Below are 21171 nucleotides of genomic sequence, written 5' to 3'. Positions count from 1 at the left end.
GGCTCTCTCTGCTCTGGTATTATACAAAATGCAGATCAAAGGTAAATAGAAAAAGCAAAATAGTCCACAGAAAAAAACCCAGAGAAGTTTTTGTTACAGGGTAACGGGACACAATCTGTGACTTAAGGTATAGCATGCATAAATATCCAAGTGCAGATAGTGTGCACTCCCATTCACCAGACAAAATTACAGCCGCTCACCTCTGGAGTATGACCTCTGAATTAACAGAAAAGGTCAAAAATCATATTTTCCCTCTGGGGTATATAAACTGAAGACTCCAATCAGTCTCGAACAATGTGTCATCCCATTGATCCAAACCACATATGGAAAAAGGCAAAAGCAGAAGAATAGTGCTCTCCGTATAATAAACTACGCTGACGAAGTTTGGCCCTAGGACGAAACGCGTACGGGGGAGGAGCCATGCTTGTGATATCACCCGCGGCTATCTTGCATTCATGCACTGTGATCTCAAGCGCTCTATTATGCACTTTTTGTTAAAAGTGCCTTCTTTGTAAGTGTGTTTTTATCATTTTAATAAAAGTTTATTATACAGAGAGCACTATTCGGCTTTTGCCTCTTTCCATATGCGATTTGGATCGATGGGATGATACATCGTTCGAGACTGTTTATATGCCCTTCAGTCTTCAGTTTATATGCCCTGGAGGGGAAATGCGATTTTGACCTTTTCTGTTAATTCAGAGGTCATACTCCGGAGGTGGCCAATCAGTCTCGAACGATGTATCATCCCATCGATCCAAACCGCATATGGAAAGAGGAAAAAACAGAAGAATAGTGCTCTCCATATAATAAACTTTTATTAAAATGGTAAAACACACTTACAAAGAAGGCACTTTTAACAAAAAGTGCATAACCGAGCGCTTGAGATCACAGTGCATAAATGCAAGATAGCCGCGGGTGACATCACAAGTGTGGCTCCTCCCCCTTGTCGCGTTATATCCTAGGGCCGAACTTCATCAGCATAGTGTATTATACGGAGAACACTATTCTTCTGCTTTTGCCTCTTTCCATATGCGGTTTGGATCGATAGGATGATATATCATTCAAGACTAATTGGAGTCTTCAGTTTATATGACCTGGAGGGGAAATGTGAATTTAGACCTTTTCTGTTCATTCAGAAGTCATACTCCGGAGGTGAGCGGTTGGACTTCTGTCTGGTGAAGGGGAGTGTACACTATCTGCACTTGGATATTTATGCACGCTATACCTTCAGTCATGGATTGTGTCCCATTACCCTGCAACAAAATACTTCTCTGGGTTTTTTCTGAGGACTATTTTGCTTTTTCTATTTACCTTTGCTCTGCACTTTGTATAATTGTTTTTAGGTATTGTGGAATTTACCTTAGTGTCCAGCTTGCAAGTAATAGGTTTATATATTTTATCATGTTTGCGCTGATTTGTTTTTCCCTTTATTGATTTTGCCGTTCTGGTATTATCATTGTTTTCTGAGTAAACTAAACTAAATACCCCAAAATGCATAATGTAATAAACATATTTTTATTTGTTGACCTTTCAATAAGACTGCTGCATAATAGTGTTATCTGTTTAATTTAGAAAAGTCTACTAATATAAGATATACACTCATTGAGTATAACTTTAAATTGTATAGGCAAGATTTTGGGATTTCTGCATACAAGCTTTGAAAATGTAACATGTAAATGATTGTAACATGCAATCTATTACCTGAGTTACAGCATTTTATAAAAATGTAGAAATCCATGCATTAAATATAGAACATCATGTTACTATGTCAGTTGTTATAATTTAAGTGCAGGAAAACTAAAACAAAAAAAATATATACAGTTTCTACTGTCTTTTGGTCTCTTTAGCCCTTAATACAGGGCAGACTGTGAACTACACATGCGTAGCAGAAAATCATTTGATGACGGTTCCATTCTGAAATGAAGATTCACTTTTGTCCTCTTTGCTTTGAGAATTTATTTGTATAATTCCTTTGTGTTTGGGGGAATTACTGCCACTGCTAGATTTGCTCCTGCTTTGGTCAGGTGTTGGCTGAATTGGTAGAGACCTTGAAGTACTGGACTTGGCCAAGCAGCTGCACACCAAGCGGAAAAAAGCCCGTCGCATCTCCTTGCTGGCCAGAGTGTAGATCAGAGGATTCAAGGCTGAATTGAGGACAGCCAGAGCAATAAACCATTGAACTTCATACAGTATCTGGCACTCCAAAACTTTACAGGCTACATCAATTAAAAGAAGGATGAATAAAGGAGACCAGCAGGCAATAAACACCCCCACGACAATGACGACAGTCCTAAGGAGTGCCATTGATCTCTCTGAATTGCTATGATTTGTGACTCTCCTGCTGCTTGACTTGACCAAGATATAGATTCTCGCATAGAGGATGACTATGGCTATCAGGATGGCTATGAAAATGCTAATGCAAAATCCAACATACTTTTTGGAATAGAGAGGTAGCACTGTAGAACAGTCGTCTAGGTTGTTAATGCAGTTCCAGCCAAGAATTGGCAAGGCACCTAATGAAAAGGAAATAAGCCAACAGGTCCCGATGAGCAGAAATACACGATATTTTTTATTGGCGTCATAAGGCCTCATTTTTATCATTGTCAAATGTCTTTCAATAGCAATAGCCAACAAACTGAATGTGGATGCTCCCAGGGCAACAAACATACTGCCCTCCCTGACAAACCATGCTGTCAGTGAAATAGTACATGTATTCGCTCCAGACATGAGGATATTGACTATATAAGCAATCCCAGCAAGTAAGTCACAAAGTGCAAGGTTGCCAATAAAGAAGTACATCCTGTTATGGAATCGGTTATTTTTCCATATAGCAATAAGTACCATCAGGTTTTCCAGTACTATAAAGCTGCATATGATAAGAAACAGCATACTAGTTTTTTCCATTTGATCGCCATTGCATTTTATGGATTTTCCTGTGTAGTTGTAGTGAAGCTTAATGGTAAGGTCACATCTCTGGTTTGCTTGGATTAGTTTTGTTGCAGTTAATGAACTTGCAGCCATAGTTCCAAAAGTAGAATGCGCTGAACTGATCTTCCACACTGTCATCTAAATATAATCCACTAGATGGCACTGCACCAGCATCTTCTGAAACCTCATTGTGCTGTGAACATTTGGCTGGATAGAGTCTTGCATTTTATATTCCAGGGCAAAGCCAAACTTCCTACAAAACAAAGAAATACACAATAAATAGAAAATTAACTTGAGAAAATGTGATAAATTATACTTTCAAACACTTTGATTAAATGACCAGCATTACAAAATCAACCGCTTTTGCACTTTTTGTTAAAATATTCAGTGCTTTAAATGAAAGTAATCAGTATATTGATAAAAGTTTTTATTATTGTCCTGTGCCTGCTCACTGCAGATTAAAAATAACAGACCCCCTTGCAAATTTTGTTTTACAGTTGGAATTTACCTGGAAGCTAATGTTAGTATGTTAGTAAAAGGGTTCATTCATACACATTGTGCTGACAGGCATTTTACTGTCACCGCATGGACCAGGGCTTTTTTTTCAGAAGAAACACAGGGGAACGCACCTCCAGCACTGAATGTATGTAATGGCAAGTGGTGCTGGGGGTGTGCTGGAGGATCTATTGTTGCTGGCTGCTGGGGGATTTATTGTCACTGAAATGGATCTATTTTTGTGTGGTGTGCTGGGGAGGTCTATTGTTGCTAGTGGGGGATCTATGGTTGATGGGGGTCAGTTGTTGCTGGAAGGGATTTCCTGTTGAGGGAGGAGTCTATTGTCTATTGTTGCTGGCAGCTGGAGAGTATATTGATTCTGGTTGCTGGGAGATTTGTTGTAGTTGCTGGGGGTCTATTGTTGCTGGGGAGGTATTTTGTTTTGGGGGCCCATTGTTGCTGGAGGAATCTAATGTTGCTGGGGTGGTGTCTATTGCTGCTGACTGCGGGGGATCTATTTTTCTGCTTTTCTTGTTATCATTAAAGTGATTCTAAAGACTTATTTTTTTAAAGAAACAAAATAGCAAGAATGTATATACTTACCTGGTTTTGCACAGAGCAGCCCAGATCCTCCTCTTCTCGGGTCCCCCGCAGGCACTCTTGGCCCCTCCTCCTGTCGGGTGCCCAGGGGCGGACTGGCCATTTGGAAACTCGGGCACTGCCCAAGGGCCCAGGGTCAGTAGGGGACCCCATGAGATGCCCCTGGTACCTTTTTCATAGGCTTTTTTGAGTTTGGGTAAGGACACAGGGGCCCTTATGATCCCCTATTGCCCGGGGGCCCCATGAGTTGTCAGTCCGCCCCTGCGGGTGCCCCCACAGCTGCTATTGGGGCACCTGCTGCTCCATGTTTACATTCACACACAGAATCGTGGCTCAGCCCCACCCCCCTCTCTTCTCATTGGCTCACTGGCTATGATTGACAGCAGCAGGAGCCAGTGGTTCCCACTGCTGTCTCAGCTAATGAGGAGAGGGAGTACCGGGATAGCCAAGACTCCAGTGCACATCGCTAGATCGAGAGGGGGCTTAGGTGAGCATTAGGGGGGCTGGGGGAATTGCTGCACATAGAAGGTTTTTTACCTTAATGCATAGAATGCCTAAATGTATAAAACCTTAAGCCTTTACAACCACTTTAAAATATAAAAGACTTCCCCATATTCTTGTTCTGATAACAGCTCCAAATTGTGGATTTTCCCTCACTTTCAGTTCCAATGATAATGGCCACTGGTACAAATAGAGGGGATTCATCTCCCCAGCAAACACACCGAAAGCAATAAAAACAAACAGGAATGATAACCCTCAGTAAAACAACCCATTCAGTTTAAAACAGAAATGAAAGACAAAACATTTGTATATAGATATAAAAAAGCATTACAAATACCCCTCCCCCCTTTTTATAGCAATAAAAACATACAGGGATGATAACCCTTCCCTTCTCGATGCAAAACTAACAAAAATGCACCTTAATAGAGTGAATTAGGTTTACAGGGTGCTACTATGCCACACTGGAAATGAACCGAGCAATTGTGCAGACAGTGTGAGGTGCTTGTGTTATCATCCTCATTCTGATTCAGGTCTCACAGATTTCCGTTAAAACCCAACTCTCAGTGTGGGGCTGTGCCCACCCTGCAAGGATTAACTGGCTGTTTATTATAGGGGAGAGTAACAACACTTTTATTTATTCAATCCTCTAATTCACTGGACTGGCAGACAGCACTCCCCCATGCTTCAGCAATGGACTGTCCCTCTGCTTCATCACGTCCAATGCAGTGCTATGGACCCTGTATTGGACTGAATGATGGCAGGATCCTAGACTGCAGGAACATGTGGGAGAAGACTCTATGGGGACCGGTCTAGCAGCACAGAAGATCAGGTAAGTACATCTTTGCTATGCACCCTAGACATAAATGAGCACCTAAACCTTGCAGTCCAGGCACAAAGCCTGGGCCCTCGGGCAGTGCCCAAGTTTCCAAATGGTCAGTCCGCCCCTGGTTAGTACTACAGAACACCTTCCCCTCTCTTCATATTTGCAACATAGTAGGGGGGAGGGGATTTGTCGTCCATGGGCTGATATGACTGCTTGAGATAACATTGTAGGATGTACAGAAGTTCACGAGTTCTCTGGTTTTGTGGCAAGATAAAGACTTTGTAAGGGTCCTTTCACAAGGGCGTTCAGTTTTTCTCATCAGTTCAGTCACGTTTTTTCAAAGAAGAAACAGATCAGTTTTCATCAGTTTTTTTTTTATCAGTTTACATCCGTTTTTTTTCAGTTTACATCCATTTTCATAAGTTTTTTTCATCCGTTTTTCCTCCATTTACATCTGTTTTCCGTCTGTTTACATCCGTTTTTCATCCGTTCTTTTTTACTGAAGAAAAATAGGGTTTTCTTCAGTTCAAAAAAATGGATGTTAACGGATACAGACATTAATGGATGTAAATGGATGATCATCTGTTTATATCCGCCAAAAGAATGCATATAAAAAATTAAAAAAAGAGAAAAAGTATATTTATTTGTTATTTATTTATTTTAGGCACTTGTATAGCTCCATCAATTTACACAGCGCTTTACATATATATTGTACATTCACATCAGTCCCTAACCCTCAAGGGGCATACAATCTAAGGTCCCTAACTCACATTCATACATACACATACTAGGGCCAATTTAGACAGGAGCCAATTCACCTACCTTTAATTAACAGTCTAAAATTATGCCTATACAGTATATACAAATAAATAATATCACATTTACAATGACCTGATAAAGAGCAAAAAAAAAAAAAAGAACACTTTGAATTAAACCGTGTCCTCATTTCTGATTGCGATTTTATTAGCCGTACAGAATATATTTTCAGACCCCTGTCAGACATAGTAAAAGGATGTGTTTAACCATAATGTGCTGCAGAAATATCACTGAAATTGAAATACATCTCCTCTCAACACTTGTGGCCTAATTGCGGGTCAAAGACCATATCTTGTGACAACATATGAAAATGATCTTTGGCTGCCCTTTTGTGAACTCTTCAACTACTTTTTTGGCAGGGCAGTGTTTATTTTCCACTGGGGCATAGTTATGTGTACATTGGGGTATTCAAAATCTCTGCTTGGACTCAATGCAGAAGATCACAGCAAGTCCAAAGATTTCTATTTCCATAGCAAGAGAGATCATATTAACTTAACAAAGCAACGTGCAAGCAATTTACTACATACAAAAGGTTTCCAATGAGAGGGTGTGCGCCTTGCATACTTGTCAATAGCCTGGCAGTGCTTTTGTTAGTTACAGCTACACAGACCTAGTCTGCCATTAATTGATTTCTTACCAATGTGAACAACAGACTGCTCCACTCGCTTAGGGGTTTATTTACTACAGCTGGAGAGTACAAAATCAGGCTCACTTCTGCATAGAAACCAATCAGCTTCTAACCTCAGCTTGTTTAGTTAAACTTTGGCTAAAAAAACTGGAAGCTGATTGGTTTTTATGCAGAAGTGAGCCTGATTTTTTTACTCTTCAGCTTTAGGCTTGGTTCACATATATGCATTTTGCATTTGATGCTTTCTCCAGTGCTTTTTGCAGTTTGTTTTGCGTTTTTCTACACGCCTGTTTGACGTGGTTTTACCGCGTTTTGTTCAGCTCTTTTTTTTTTTTGTTAAAGTGGATTTTTTTTTGTGGCTGGGCAAAATAAAAATGCAAAACACAGCAAAAACACACTACCATGCACTTCAGCTGCTTCTCCATTGAACTCTATTGTAGCAAAAATGCAGCTTTTTGCTTTTAAAAAAGTCCCTGACCCTTTCCAAAAACACAGCAGCTCAAAAAAGCAGAGATGTGAACATTTTCATAGGAAACCATGTTAAATGGACTGTAGTGTGTTTCTGCAAAAAGCACTAAAAAACGCATTGGTGTGAACGGAGCCTTAGTAAATAAACCCCATGGTGTCATTGCTGAAATGCACATTGTAGGTAAAAACATGACTGATAAATGGAGATGATATTGTATTCATCATCAGCATACAGTAAACATATTGTACAAATACATTTTGTACAGAAAGTCCATCATATGACAGTGGCCATGCCTGGCTAACATAGTAGATCACTTTTTTCTCTTCTACAATGCCCTAATAGGAAATGTTCTCTTAATTCTCACTTGTTATTGTAGAGACAAGTCTGATTCAGACGTTCACAGCTTGCAGGATGCTTGTAAAATCACATTTTGTTGTTGGATTACTTGCAGACAACCAAGCAAAACGCATACCACATTTTACAACTGACAAAAAGACTTTGTTGTAAAATATATGCAAACACATACGTTTGATAATCAACAAATATACTGTGAATATATCTCAATCAAGAGGAAATATTCTTAAGAATATTTCTTAAAGTAAACCTCATTGGATTTATTTTCTTAAAAGGGAACTTCATCCTAAACTGGAAGTTCCGTTATTAAGAATCCTCCCCACCTCCTCTAATCCAGCACCTAATTTTGGCTGGTACCTGCTCTCAATTGTGCTGGAGTTGCCTAGGTGATTCCATAAAAAGTTCTCTGCCCCCCCCACCCCCCCCCCGGGCCCACAACCTCTTGGAACACATCGCATGTCCCAAGAGGCTGCAGGACCATTCACGCGACTCGCACATGCACAATGGGAAGCTTGCTGTGAAGCCACTGTCTTCCCACACAAAACATACTGGTGCCGGGGACCCCAAGACCAGTGAAGAACTGGCCCGGGTTAAGATGGCGCTGGATCACCGGACAGGTCGTGTCCTTTTATTAACCAGTTCAGTTGCTGACCACACTATAGCTGAAAGATGGCTACAGTGTGGTCGTCCAGTTTGATCCCGAACCCTGAGTGCGCTCGTCATCGGGCAGGCTCTGTTGTATCCTTTGGAAACAGCTGATCATAGATCGGGGTAAAAGGTCAATTACAGCAGCCCTTTCTCATGTGATTAGCTGTGTCCAATCACAGCTGATCACATGTAAACAAACCCGCTCTTATTTGCAGTCCTTTCCTCGCATGCTGTTTCTGTGTGAGGAAAGAAGAACCGATAACCATCAAAGCTGTCAGTACTGATCATCAGTGCCCTGATTATCAGTACAGTCACATGAGTGCCATTCAGTGTAGCATATCAGTGCCCATCAGTGCTTCCTATCAATGCCCATCAGAGCTGCCAATCAGTGCCCATCAGTGTCACCTCTCAGTGCCCATCAGTGTCACCTGTCAGTGCCTATTAGTGCCCATCAGTGTAGTCTATCGGTGCCCATTAGTGCATCCTACCAGTGCACATCAATGCAGTCTCATCTGTGCAGTCTCATCAGTGCCCATCAGTGCAGCCTCATCAGGTACATCATTGAAGAAGAAAAATTACTTATTTGCAAATTTTTTTAACAGAAATTGTAAAGAAAAAGTTTTTTCACAATTTTGATTGTTAATCAGAAAATAACCCCTCCCCCTACCCCAATGGTAATTAAATGCCACCCGGCGAAAGCTCTATTTGCCTAAAAAAAAATGATACAAATTTCATATGAGTATAGTGTTACATGACCGCACAATTGTCGTTCAACAACTTCAACACTAAAAGCTGGAAACTGGCCTGGGCAGGAAGGGGATGAAGTGAAGTGGTTAAAAGTCAGAAGCTACAGTTTTTTTTCTAGTGACTGAAGATCTTCTTTAAGCACTGTGTATCATAAACAATTGTTTTCAAATAAATTATTTCTTTTAACTTTTTGACCCTTAGCCTCATCTCATTGCTCAGTGCTGCTGATCTCCAGCAGCCTCTTTGTATCCACTTCCTGTCTGTATGCATGCTTGCACTCCAGTGATGGCTGCATGGCATTTCTCAGGTTGGGTTTCCTGGTTGTGACAACACTGTCTGCATAATGTAGATACCAAAGATTGTGCGGTGTGGCACATCGAATGTGATTCGCACAGGAACTGCACCGCATTCCTGTACAAAATCACAAGCGAATTCTGTGCGTTGTCATTTGAGCTATACATTTTGTATGGCTCAAATCGCACTGCATCTGCACCAAAAAGGCGCAGGACCCTTTTTCCGGTTCACACTAGAATCGGATCGCATGGGTATTCACACCTATGTGATCCAATTCTGCACATGACACCGCGTTTTGCAGATTGATTTCGGGGTGTTGTTAACTTAACATACACACCTGCAGCGGTTTGCATGAACGGAGTGCGATTGTGATGCGATGCGGAATTTGCACAGAAACCGCTGCAAATTCCGCACCGTATCAGTGTGAACCCAGGCTAAGGAAGGCCAAGCAAAACTGGATTCATATACAAACCCCTAAATGACAGTAACAAAACATTTGTGGCCCCTATCAGAAACTTAAACCATGTGTGACATTAAATCATAAGTGATCAAAAACATAACAGTATATCTCAACAATGAGAATATCACACAACAGTTTCAGTGCTCAATAAATGCAAAACAAAAATAGAAATAATTGTGATTCAAATTTCTGTGACAAAATATTGTGATCCAAAAGTTTATAATGAATACTTGTAAGTTCACAATTCAATTCCTTCTAGATTGTATCTTCCACCACCAAAGATAATTGGCACCAAATCTTTTAGCGCTAGTTCACACTAGATGCAGTCCAGTGCGCTTTTTTTCTGCATCGAAAATGCATGCACAGTGTTTTCCATGTATTCCAATGGCCCTTGTTCACACTAGTGCAGTTAGTTCCAGTCAGTTTCAGGTGCAGAAAAAAAAGTAGAACATGCTGCATTTTCTTCTGCACAGAACCATATTGGAACATAGCAAACTGCATCAAAACTGCACTAGAACTGCATGTGGTGTGAACTGTAAGCAAAAACGTATCCAGAATGCATCCGGAGTGCGTTTTTGTAGCGTGAACTGGCCCTAAGTGTATGGCTATGCACCACCTACAGGTGAATTAGACATTTAACAGAAACCCTTAGATGAAAAAGTATGTCACATACTACATCAGTGGTTTAAGAGCAGCTCTCCCCTCTGCAGTCAGCCAGGACAAAGCAAGTAACAGCTGGGAAGAACCTCCACTCCTCCTGCTTGTGGTGGAACCATATGCACACAAACTGCCCTGTAAATCTCAGAAATGGGGCAAACAGGGAAGGGTCCTAGTGCAGTATTTTTTATTGAATCTATAAAATCACCAGTAAAACATTCAATAAAACAGCATATGTGACTCAAACAGAAAGCCACTGCTTAAAAATGATGCAGTGGCATGATTTCAGCATACTGACTCCTCCATACGCGTTTCATCCAATAGGATGTCTTCATGGACCCTGAAGATGTCCTGTTGGACAAAACGTGTAGGGAGGAGTCTATGTGCTGATGTCACGCTGCTACATTATACAGGTATGATTAGGCCCTGTGTGACTTAAACATTTTAGCTACCTGCTTTTTACTGCTGCTTGTTGAGGATTATTGAGGTATTGGAACTCAAGCTGTGTGCAAGAAATATTCCTACAGTCTCAGGAAACCCTTAAGATTGAGGATACTTCGGGAACTGCTGGTTTATCCCAATGCCTTTTGGTTCAAACCATGCTGTTTTAGAAAGATTTCCCCATTCCACTCCCTTTTCAATTGCTTTACATACAAGGACTGGCAGGAACTGACTAAGTCTTTCATGGCTCCCAAACATGTTGTGGTTTGCTACCCACTAGAAGAGACCTTCTTGAAGACGTGGACATCCCCACCAGCAGTGGATCTTCCAGTCTCCAGGCCAAGTAAGGCTACGTTTTTCTGGTAGAGGAATCTTCTTACTTTAATGACCCAACATATAGGGAGGCAGAAGCAATGTCAAGGGCCAGTCTTTGTCTGGTTTTGGCTTCTGTCCCAGATTCTTGGGCTTTAACAGAGTGGGCTGAACTCCTGCATGAAGGCTTGGCTAGCAAGAATGTATCTTCCACATATTTGTCAGTCATCAAGGTGGCAAAAAATGTTTGGCTGCCAAATTGGAGGCAGACTGCCTCAGCTGTCAGTTATTGTATCAGGGGGAGTGCTCCCTTCATCCAAAGAACGTTCACCTTCTTTGTCTTTATTCTTTTTTTCTTGCCCTATCTATATTGCAGGATCAAGGCAGAAACAATCACTCTTTTAGAAGGTGGCCTTCTTAGTGGACATCACCTTGGTTTTAGAGTTGGTAGCATTGTCTTCTAAATCCCCCCTTCTGATGTTGCACATGAAAAGGTTGTTCTCTGAGCTAGACACTCTTTTCTTCTGAAAGTCATATTGTTCTTTAATTTAAACAAGGACATTGATTTACCTTCACTCTGTTCCAAGCTTGTGCATCTCAAGGAGATAGATTTATATTGTCTGGATGTGGTTCATGCCATCTAGGTGTATCTGGATGCTACAGTACTCTCTTTGTCAGCATGGACAGCCCCTGTAAGGGTCAGGCCACCAATCTCCAGGTGGATTCGGCAGATCATCGCTCAGCCTTGTACTCTTTGGTGTCTGCAGCCACCCCAGTTTCTGTCACTGCTCATTCACTAAAGTGAGTGCCTCCTGGGCTTTCTGTCACGAGGCTTTGATTTATAAGGTTTGTAAAGTGGCCACTTGGCTTTTGGTTCATGTCTTTACAAATTTTATAAAATGGACATTCTTGCTTCCTCAGGTGCCAGATTTAGGTGTAAGACCTTGCAGGCAGCAGTGTGATCTCTTGCCATCTGATCTTTTTCAGGCCTGTTTTGCTGTTCCAGTCTTTGCTCTAGTGGATATTGCCTTGTCAACTTGCCAACATCTACAGAAATACGTCTTGGGGTTTATTTACTAAAGCTGGAGCGTGCAAAATCAGGCTCACTTCTACCTCGTAGCCAATCAGCATCTAACCTCAGCTTGTTCAATTAGGCTTTGGCAATAAAACCTGGAAGGTGATTGGTTTCTGTGCAGAAGTGATCCTGATTTTTCACCCTCCAGCTTCATGTTTGCAATTGTCAATTTGAGTTTGTTTCCTTTAACTACTTGCTACTAACCAAGGGTATGTTAACAGATGGGTGGGTGGCCACTAGCACTGGCCAACCATAGGGCTGGTTTTTAGTGTATGTAGCTAGCATTCTACTCATGCAGGTGGCTCAATAATCCTGTGTTCAATGAACGCAAACAAAAGGATTTTACAGTGAATGCAAATATCTTATTTTTTAAAAATAATGACATTTTTCTCATGTCTTAGGTATGTGTCATTCCTCTGTATCTTATATCTGATATCTAGGTCGTTTGCGTATTAATAGGTCTCTTTGTCTTCTCACTTTTCAGCTATATATAGATGTACACACGCAAGCTAAAGTATTCACTTTTAAAGGAAACATTCCCCTCTTAATATCTTTCAGCTATCCTCCTCAAATGATATTACTTCAGATCCCCCACAATAACATTAACATTTCTGTACAATTCTAGTTTCTTAAATTGGCAGTATGAGATGCTGCTAACTACAGGCTAGAGGCCAACTGGATTACCACATTACCACTGCAGAACATGTGGTAAACATTTTGTCACTTGAAATTTTCTAAAGCTAAATTCCAGGCAAAATAGACACACAAAATATATATTTTGGAGCTGTTCTACCAGCCAAAAGATTTGTATGTATGTAAATCCACTCCTGAGATTTACACAGCTCTGTCAGACAACACAACCAGTCTGGTGTCCTGACTTTTCTCTATTTCACATATGCAGTATGTCTTGGTCACCTCCTGCCCGCAGCCTGCATTGTAAAGAAGTAGCAATTCCTCTCTTTTTTTCCTCTTATCAGCATGTCCCTAAACAGCACATTTGCATGCAGCATGTCTGAAAGGCCCCTACTGTTACCCTAGCTCTCCCAGTCTGTGTTCTACTGTAAGGACTACTGATACCATATCTGCCTGGAGTTCAGCTTTACAGTATTTGCTTAGTCATTGCATTGGATACCTGAAAAAAAATCTTTACTACCTTAAAAGTAATCATGGAAGAAAAATATGAGAACAGTCATTGCTGACCTTTATCTGAGAACACTGGCTGACTGTATTCCAGCCTGCATTTCAATGGAGGACCAAGTCGAGGTATTGCTGCCCCCCAGCCACCCAAATGAACTGTCCCAGAACACCCGGATGGGGCTATACAAATGCCACGCTGCAATGCTCTGCGGCAGTTTCAGAATTTGAAAGGAGGAACTGTCTGTCAAGACAGCCTATTGAGTGTAGAGGGGCTCCGCCACAATCGGGTGGAATGCATGCAATTGGGGAACAGTAGTGCTGCATTATAAAGTTTAATCAGGCAGTGAGGAGGACAGTTATAATGCTTCCTCACAGCCTCTCAAACGCTCTCTGAAAAGCGATCGCTCTTCAGAGGGCACTGCACTTCACCCAAGTGTGAAAAACCCTTACTCTATCCACAACATGTCTGTGCCAAGCAAAATATTAGTGGATTACATTTCAAGTACATAAAGGCCTAGGATATTGGTATCACATGGTGATTAAACTGTATTTTAAAATCTAGATCTCTTCTCTGCATGTAGTATAATTTTTACATAGTGAAAACACAATGTAGTGAATGTTCCTACAACATTAATTTGCTGATATTATGTTATTTTATTTGAAAGTATTTATAGTATGGAGCTAACATGACAATGGCTGTTGCCATTTCTTTTATGGAACATGTGCAAATTAACATTTAAACTTTGAATCTTGCACCATTTTTGCAAAACTCAATAACATATTGCATATGACTGTAACAACATTATTATCTAGATTCATTATAACTGACTTGCTTGATTCAAGAAGTTCTGAAAGCCAAATTTTATAGGTTAATTAAATATACCATTCAAAATAACTCTTTTTTTGCAGTGCCGTGGCCCTGGGTTAATTTGGAAAGTGTATATCTTCCCATGTTTGGATGGGTTTTCTCTGGTTGCTCAGGATGGATGCTATTAAAGTCACAAGTTTTATCTTGGAGCAAAAGAATCTCTATAAGATACAAAGATACAACCATCCAAAAAAAAAAAAAAAACAAGAAAAAAGATACCAAAAAACCCTAAAAATACATATAAATATAAAAAAAAATGGGACAGACTTGATGCACCACGTAGTCTTTTTCTGCCATAATTTTTATATGTTTCAATCTTTCTAATTATTTGATAGATCAAATTACTGCTGTGATACTTAACAATTAACAATGTTAACAATTACTGCCCCTTTCATGCTGGCAGACTCCACCAGCAGATCTCCCTGCTCAGCAGAAAATCTGGCCGCTGCACCCCGCTGAGCAGGTGGATGATAGGTCTATGTCCGCTCCACTTATGCAGACTGGACACAGATCGCTGTCCTCTATGGGCAGTCAGATGTAAACGGACCTCCTTTTCATTCAATCCGATCTGCTAGATGGATGGGGAATGGACCCCCAGCCATCTGTTTTTAGCTGACAGGATCGGATGCAGGTGGGTGTAAATGGACACATATTCGTTTACATCTGCCACTCCATAGAGATCAATGGATGGTCCAATCTGGTGCACCTAAAAAATGGACAGTTGGACCTGATCAGACCAACGGTGTAAAGCTGCCTAACACATCAATATCCAACTAACAAAGGAGTTTTATTATTTAGAGTCCTATTTTTATTCAACATACTGAATCATAAACTCATATGTACCATGTGAACTATGTTTTACAGTAAACCAATCCAAGAATTGATAACCCATGCCCCCTCATATGTCAAGTCAATGCTACTGGCTATCTGAGGACAAGTTCGAGTAAGGGCCTGATGACTAAACTATTATCTCTTTCTGTAAGATATTAATGTCTGTAAGAGGAATCCTGTAACAATGAATACAGCTGGATACTTTTCTGAGACAAAAACCAAATGCTCATTCTCTGTTCACTTTCAATGTGTAGACAAGTTTGACTGTTTTAATGGGCCATAGAGATAATATGTTTATTGATAGAGAACCCTAACATGACCTACAGATTCCTATAGCTCTGAGATTTTTCTCAGACAACCTATCCTATTTCATCTTGAATTCCCTTGGTGAATTCACACTAACTATTTCCTTTGGAGCAAATTCCAGTCTAACCACCCTTACTGAAACCCCCCTAATCCCTCAAGTAATTCAAGAACTGATCTTTGGATTCATGTTATGCTTCAGAAAGTGCAAGAAAAAAAACTTGCCACCGTTAATCTTTTTTATTAATTATTTAGACACATCAAGCATTAGTATAGTATTTTTCTTTTACACTTGGATACAGTCTGTTCTTTGTTCATAATATGTAAAGTGACAATTTCCCTGTTTAGAATGCAACATGGGTAGGCTGTACCTATCTTCACCGTCTCAACCAAAATCTACCATCAGACTGTTTGAAAATGTTTTCTTTCTAAAACGTGAAACTTACCACTATCCAGACTCCCCCATCCCCAAGTTACAGCTCTTAGACCTGACTGCTCAGGTACCAAGAACTTCATAGTGGGAGGCAGGGGTAACTTCACGTATTCTTCTGTGACCAGAAGTACTGGCCATTTCTCAAGATTGTGGAGTTGTTTTGGGGGGAGTATGGGTAAAATAAATGAAGCTTACCATTGGTGCCTTCTGTGCAGTGAACTCCTTATTTTCCTATTATAGGTAGATGACAGGTTTACTTTAATTTAGAATAAATGCATTTAATTAATGCATGTCCTGAATGTCCCTGGGGCTTATTCAGAGAATGAATATCTGCATTCTTTTAGTTTAAACTTAAAAACTGTATTTAACCTCATTGCCTGGTTTATTCTGTTACTGATGATTGACTTATCATACACTTTAGCACTTCTGTATGTCAAGGTTCTCTTTCATCTCAAGGCTGTAGCTGTCAACTTTTAAAAAACAGCCACTCACCTGTCCCATGATCCAGCGGTGTGCTCACCCCAGCCAGGTTCACCTGCCGCCTTCTGTCCTTGCCACCGGCATCATAACTGTGGGCACCCCGCTGTGATAACTTGTAGCCGGGTGTCCTCTGCACATGTGCAAGTAGCGCTGTGCATTGTGAATGGTCACACAGTCTTCTGGGACCGGTCACGTGTCCTAGAAGACTGCGCGGAGGAAGAGGGTGGAGAACTTATGCTTTTGTTTGTCTAGGCAGTCGGAGCTGAAGTGGGAGCGGGTACCTGTCAAAATCAGCTGCCAGCTCCCCCAATTCTTCACAGGGAGTGGGGGTCGAGTCCTTAAAGCGCAACCTCCCGCTTTAATATCATAGCTGATAAACTGACTTCTAGAGGACATATTTGTTTGTTGCCTAGAGCTTGTCGGTAACTTACTACTACATATTCTTCAGAGTTGTAGTTTTGGGTTGAAAGTAATTTTTGCTTCAAAAAAGCAGCAAAACCCCCCCCAAAATAAAAGTATCACACTGAAAATTATTGAACCTATTATGTAAACCTTTACTGAGGCTAGGTTCACACTACTGCGTGTCGGGAACCCATTCAAAATTGCCCACTTGCTCAATACAAACAGAAAGGCACTTTAGCAGATGCACAATAGTGCCATTAATGATACCCCCACGCATCTACTAATGCATGTGTTTTCCCATACACTAAACTGCGGCTGTGGCACCGTGCGGTTAAGTGTGGCACATTTTTGGAAAAGGGTCAGGGACTTCGTCTCTGTTTTTCTAGCGCATAGGGAAGGCCATTAAAATGAATAGGCTGCTCTACATGCAGTGCGTGGGAATGCACTGAAAACACACAGAAACACATGCTCAGCCTCACCTATAGGTATGAGCCTAGCCTTAAACAAAACCCAAATCGTAACTTAAACCCCAAACAACCCTGAAGGTAACACTAAACCCTTACCTTAATCTAAGTCAAAATTTTAAAGCTAACCTTAACCCAAACCTTAAAAGTTTCTTAACAAAAAGAATACAATTGTACCAATATAATGCTGATAATACCATGGCTCTAAGCCAAAAAAAGTGTAGTTTTTTTTCTAATATCCTCATTTTGATGTTTAATTAACACAAACTCAGACTTACAAAACAGTCTTCTATTTGAATTCCAAACATCACACTTAATGTGCAGAATCATATCCCATCACCTAAGGATTTCTTAAGTATTACTCTCTATGCCCACACACCCGGCAGTCAGTGAAAACAATCTGTCCAGCCAGGACCAGTTAAATAATAACTGATATCAGGTATCTGTCTGTTCTCATAAAAATGTCATTCTACAGGTTTGGAACAGATCTTTTTTCATGTTCTTCTCATTTTTATGTAATATAGCCAGAAAATTTCCAGATAGGGAACATACACATTATATGTATCATTGCTGAGTAATGACAGCTGCAAATAGATACTGTATATTTTTGGAAAGTACAATCTACATGTTATGAGGAAATGATAGCCAGCACCTAGGCTAGACAGTGATAAAGATAGTGTTGTACTAGTTATGAAGTCCTTGCGTCAGGACAAAGCTCTTATTACGGACATTTCAGATGCATTAAAAGTGCATTATGGACACTAACATATTCATATCACCTATCTTTGTCTTCTATCCCACAGGTATCAGATCAACCATTGCTGTAATTGTTGTCAATGCTGTATTTACAATATTTGCATACAAATTAAGGTAATTAAATTAAATTAAGATAAAACTAGGTAGTGGTTCAAATTTTCATGATTGATCCATTTTATTTGCCTTCAGTGTTTCTGAAGAATAAAATGAAGAACTCGCCCAATATGGGGTACACATCTACCAGTTTCAGGCATACTCAGTACCAGTACCTGGCTCACACATGTAAGGGAAACAGCCCACTGATTCAATGCCAACAATACCATTACAGTGTTAAGAGAGCGCTGCCAGTGTATTTATTGGGAGAATTGTGGGCCATTTAACGCATACCCCTTATAAGTGATATATAAATGCAGGAAATTAAGACGTTTATCACTTTATCAGTCAAAAGTCTTGTATAGGCACAAATAAAAATGTGTGAAAGGAGATGAATGAGTCTCGCAATACGTTTAAATTATGGATCAAAAATATGTGTTTTTTTGTTCCTGAAAAGTAAAATAACCTGACAATGATATATTCATTGGGTGTTGCAAATGTAAAATGCCAGCTAAACAGTCTACCTTTTACATATGGGGCTTTATTTACTAAAACAGAAGAGCGTAAAATCTGGTGCAGAGCTGCGTAAAAACCAATCGGTTTCCAGGTTTTATTGGCAAAACTTAATTGAAAAAGCTGAAGCTATAAACTGGTTGGCTACCATGCACAGCTACATCAGATTTTGAGTGCGCCAGTTTTAGTAAATCTACCCCATGGTGTTTTAAAAAGCCTCTGCCTGCAACACATACATATTTTTGTAATCCAAGGAAAGTCTTTTACTTTGTATGCTCTTTTTGCTTCTCAATATTTATCTCTGGCACACACACAGAATAGTCAGTTATATAGGTTTGGTGTATGGCTCATTTACATTGAGAATCCATAGTAATGACAGAGTAGTAGGGTCCTCTGCAGTATCTCTATACTATCCCAACACAGAAGGGATGAGCACATTTACCATAAAACACAGGACAAATTACTGGGTTTAGGGTTCTGGCTGCGTAATGACATTCTGCACTGAGGTTGTAGACAGTAATTAACATTGGCATCTATACAAACAATACACTTAACTATTTCTTAAATATCTATGCATGTAATTTCAGAGAAATTATAACAGAAGACACTGTACAATAGTCCAGATCTGCAAATGTGACATTTATAAAATAGAAACATTTGAATAAATAGTTACATAGGGGGGTATTTACTAAAACTGGAGAGTGCAAAATCTGGTACAACTCTGCATAGAAACCAATCAGCTTCCACATTTTTTGACAAAGCTTAACTGAACAAGATGAAGTTAGAAGCTGATTGGCTACAATGCACAGCTGCACCAGATTCTAAGTGCTCCAGTTTTAGTAAATCACCCCCACAGTTACATAGTCAGGTTGAAAATAGTCCATCTATTTCAACCAGTAATGGTCTACAGTTTTGTTTAAGAACTTCAACTCATGATGAGATTCAACAGGTTATTATTATTATACAGGATTTTTATAGGGCCAACAGTTTGCTCATCGCTTTACAATATAAAGGGAGACAATACAGCAACAATACAGTTCAATACAAGAGAGTTAGGAGGGCCCTGATCCTTGGAGCTTACAATCTAAGATATAACAGGTTAAAACAAACTCAAATTACTAGTCAACCTAAACTGCTGGTCAAAACAGTATTTTAATTTATCGCACTATAGAAAAATTTAGATTTGAAGCAGTCACTTACCCAAAGTTGCAGTCTTTCACAATGATACAACTTGAATATGTATCAAATAAATGATCCCAATCTCATCAAGCATCTCAGCAAAGTAGTGATACATAGAAGGATGTGCTCCTCAGTAATGGCAATATAGAATAGATAAGGTCCTGAGGATGGTTATAGTATTCTTCCTCCTAGATTTAGTGAATTTCAGTGCTTGTTTAACCAGGAATTTCCAAGAATGCAGTGTGATGTGTTGTACAGCTGCTCAGTAAGATGTGAATGAGAGCAGCACAGTCCTGTTCACTTTGACTTGCATTGCAGACCCGCCTCCTCTATAATGCTCCCAGCCAAGCAGAAATGCACATCAGCCCAGTCGCATTGTAATGGTAATTCAGCACTGCCATAGGGCATGCTTTTTTTTTTTTTTTTTTCTAAAACCTAGCACTCATGTAAAATACCTTTTAAAGCTCTTCTAATTACAAATGAACAAGTCAACGTGTCACCACTTACACAAAGCTAACCTTTTAATATGGTTGTCCTACCCCACTTATATAACATCAGGCAACAATAGGTGAGATGAATATAGTACACTGCATATATATGACACTAATCAGCAATAACAACTATTTTAGCACCATCTTTATCATAATTAGGAAGGTAAGTGTTACACAGTGATAAAATATTGTTCACTTTCAATAGATTTGTTTTGTATACATCTAACAAACTAGGTAATCAGTCAAATGATCTGACAAAGTAACTATAACTTGCAGTTTCCTTATTGGGTGCAAAGTGGGTGCAAATTTAGAATAAATAACACAAAACAGTTTTAGGATGTCATAAACATGCATACACTGCAGCATAATAAATATCATCATAAATCAATAATAAACATCATCATAAACAAACAGCATATGAAAGCTGCACAAATGCAAACTCTTTACAGCAATGTCTTTTTGGCTCAGTCACGGTCACACGTGGCTGCATAGCATAGTTTTTATAAGACTCTATAAAACCAGAGCATCAAGCTGAGAATAACTACTTAACCTCCCTGGCGGTATGATTATTTCAGATTTTTGGTGCTGAAAGCGGTACCAATATGTTGCATGGAAATTTGGCTTTTTTGTATTGTAGGCATGTAATTTTTAGGAATAACTCACTGAAATCTGTCTGAACAAGAGTCTATTAAACATCCTGGGTATGATAAAACTTGAAACACGAAATCATAAATTATAATTTAATAAATAATCATAAAAAATAATAATATAATAATAATACATTTAATTCAATAATATAATCAAACCAAAAACACCGAAATTTGAAATATAGCGCCAAGTTCGCACATCACTGAGCAAAGTCTCAGAATCGTTTTCAGTGTCTGATGACGAATTTCCCCACGAATCATTATCACTCAATTCTGCAAGTGGTTCTGATTTACTATCGCTGGTCTCTAGCTGGTCTAAAACCGAT

General features: G+C 39.8%; 1 protein-coding gene across 1 annotated transcript; it reads right to left on the bottom strand.

Annotated features, from left to right (window-relative positions):
• Window positions 1-1496: 1496 nt before the first annotated feature.
• Window positions 1497-19966, bottom strand: S1PR3 (sphingosine-1-phosphate receptor 3). The gene is made up of 2 exons (XM_089662164.1): window positions 19729-19966; window positions 1497-3181 (listed from the first exon to the last, which is right to left on the bottom strand). The coding sequence occupies exon 2, from the start codon at window positions 3064-3066 to the stop codon at window positions 1894-1896; it is 1173 nt and encodes a 390-aa protein (XP_089518290.1). The 5' UTR covers window positions 3067-3181; window positions 19729-19966; the 3' UTR covers window positions 1497-1893.
• Window positions 19967-21171: the final 1205 nt, after the last annotated feature.

The sequence above is a fragment of the Staurois parvus genome, unplaced genomic scaffold (genome assembly GCF_062004578.1).
Source record: "Staurois parvus isolate SC_StPar_1 unplaced genomic scaffold, SC_StPar_1.0 ptg001432l, whole genome shotgun sequence".
Classification (NCBI taxonomy): Eukaryota; Metazoa; Chordata; class Amphibia; order Anura; family Ranidae; genus Staurois; species Staurois parvus.
The sequence above is the reverse complement of the archived record's forward strand: the minus strand, read 5'-3'. Positions and strand labels throughout refer to the sequence as shown.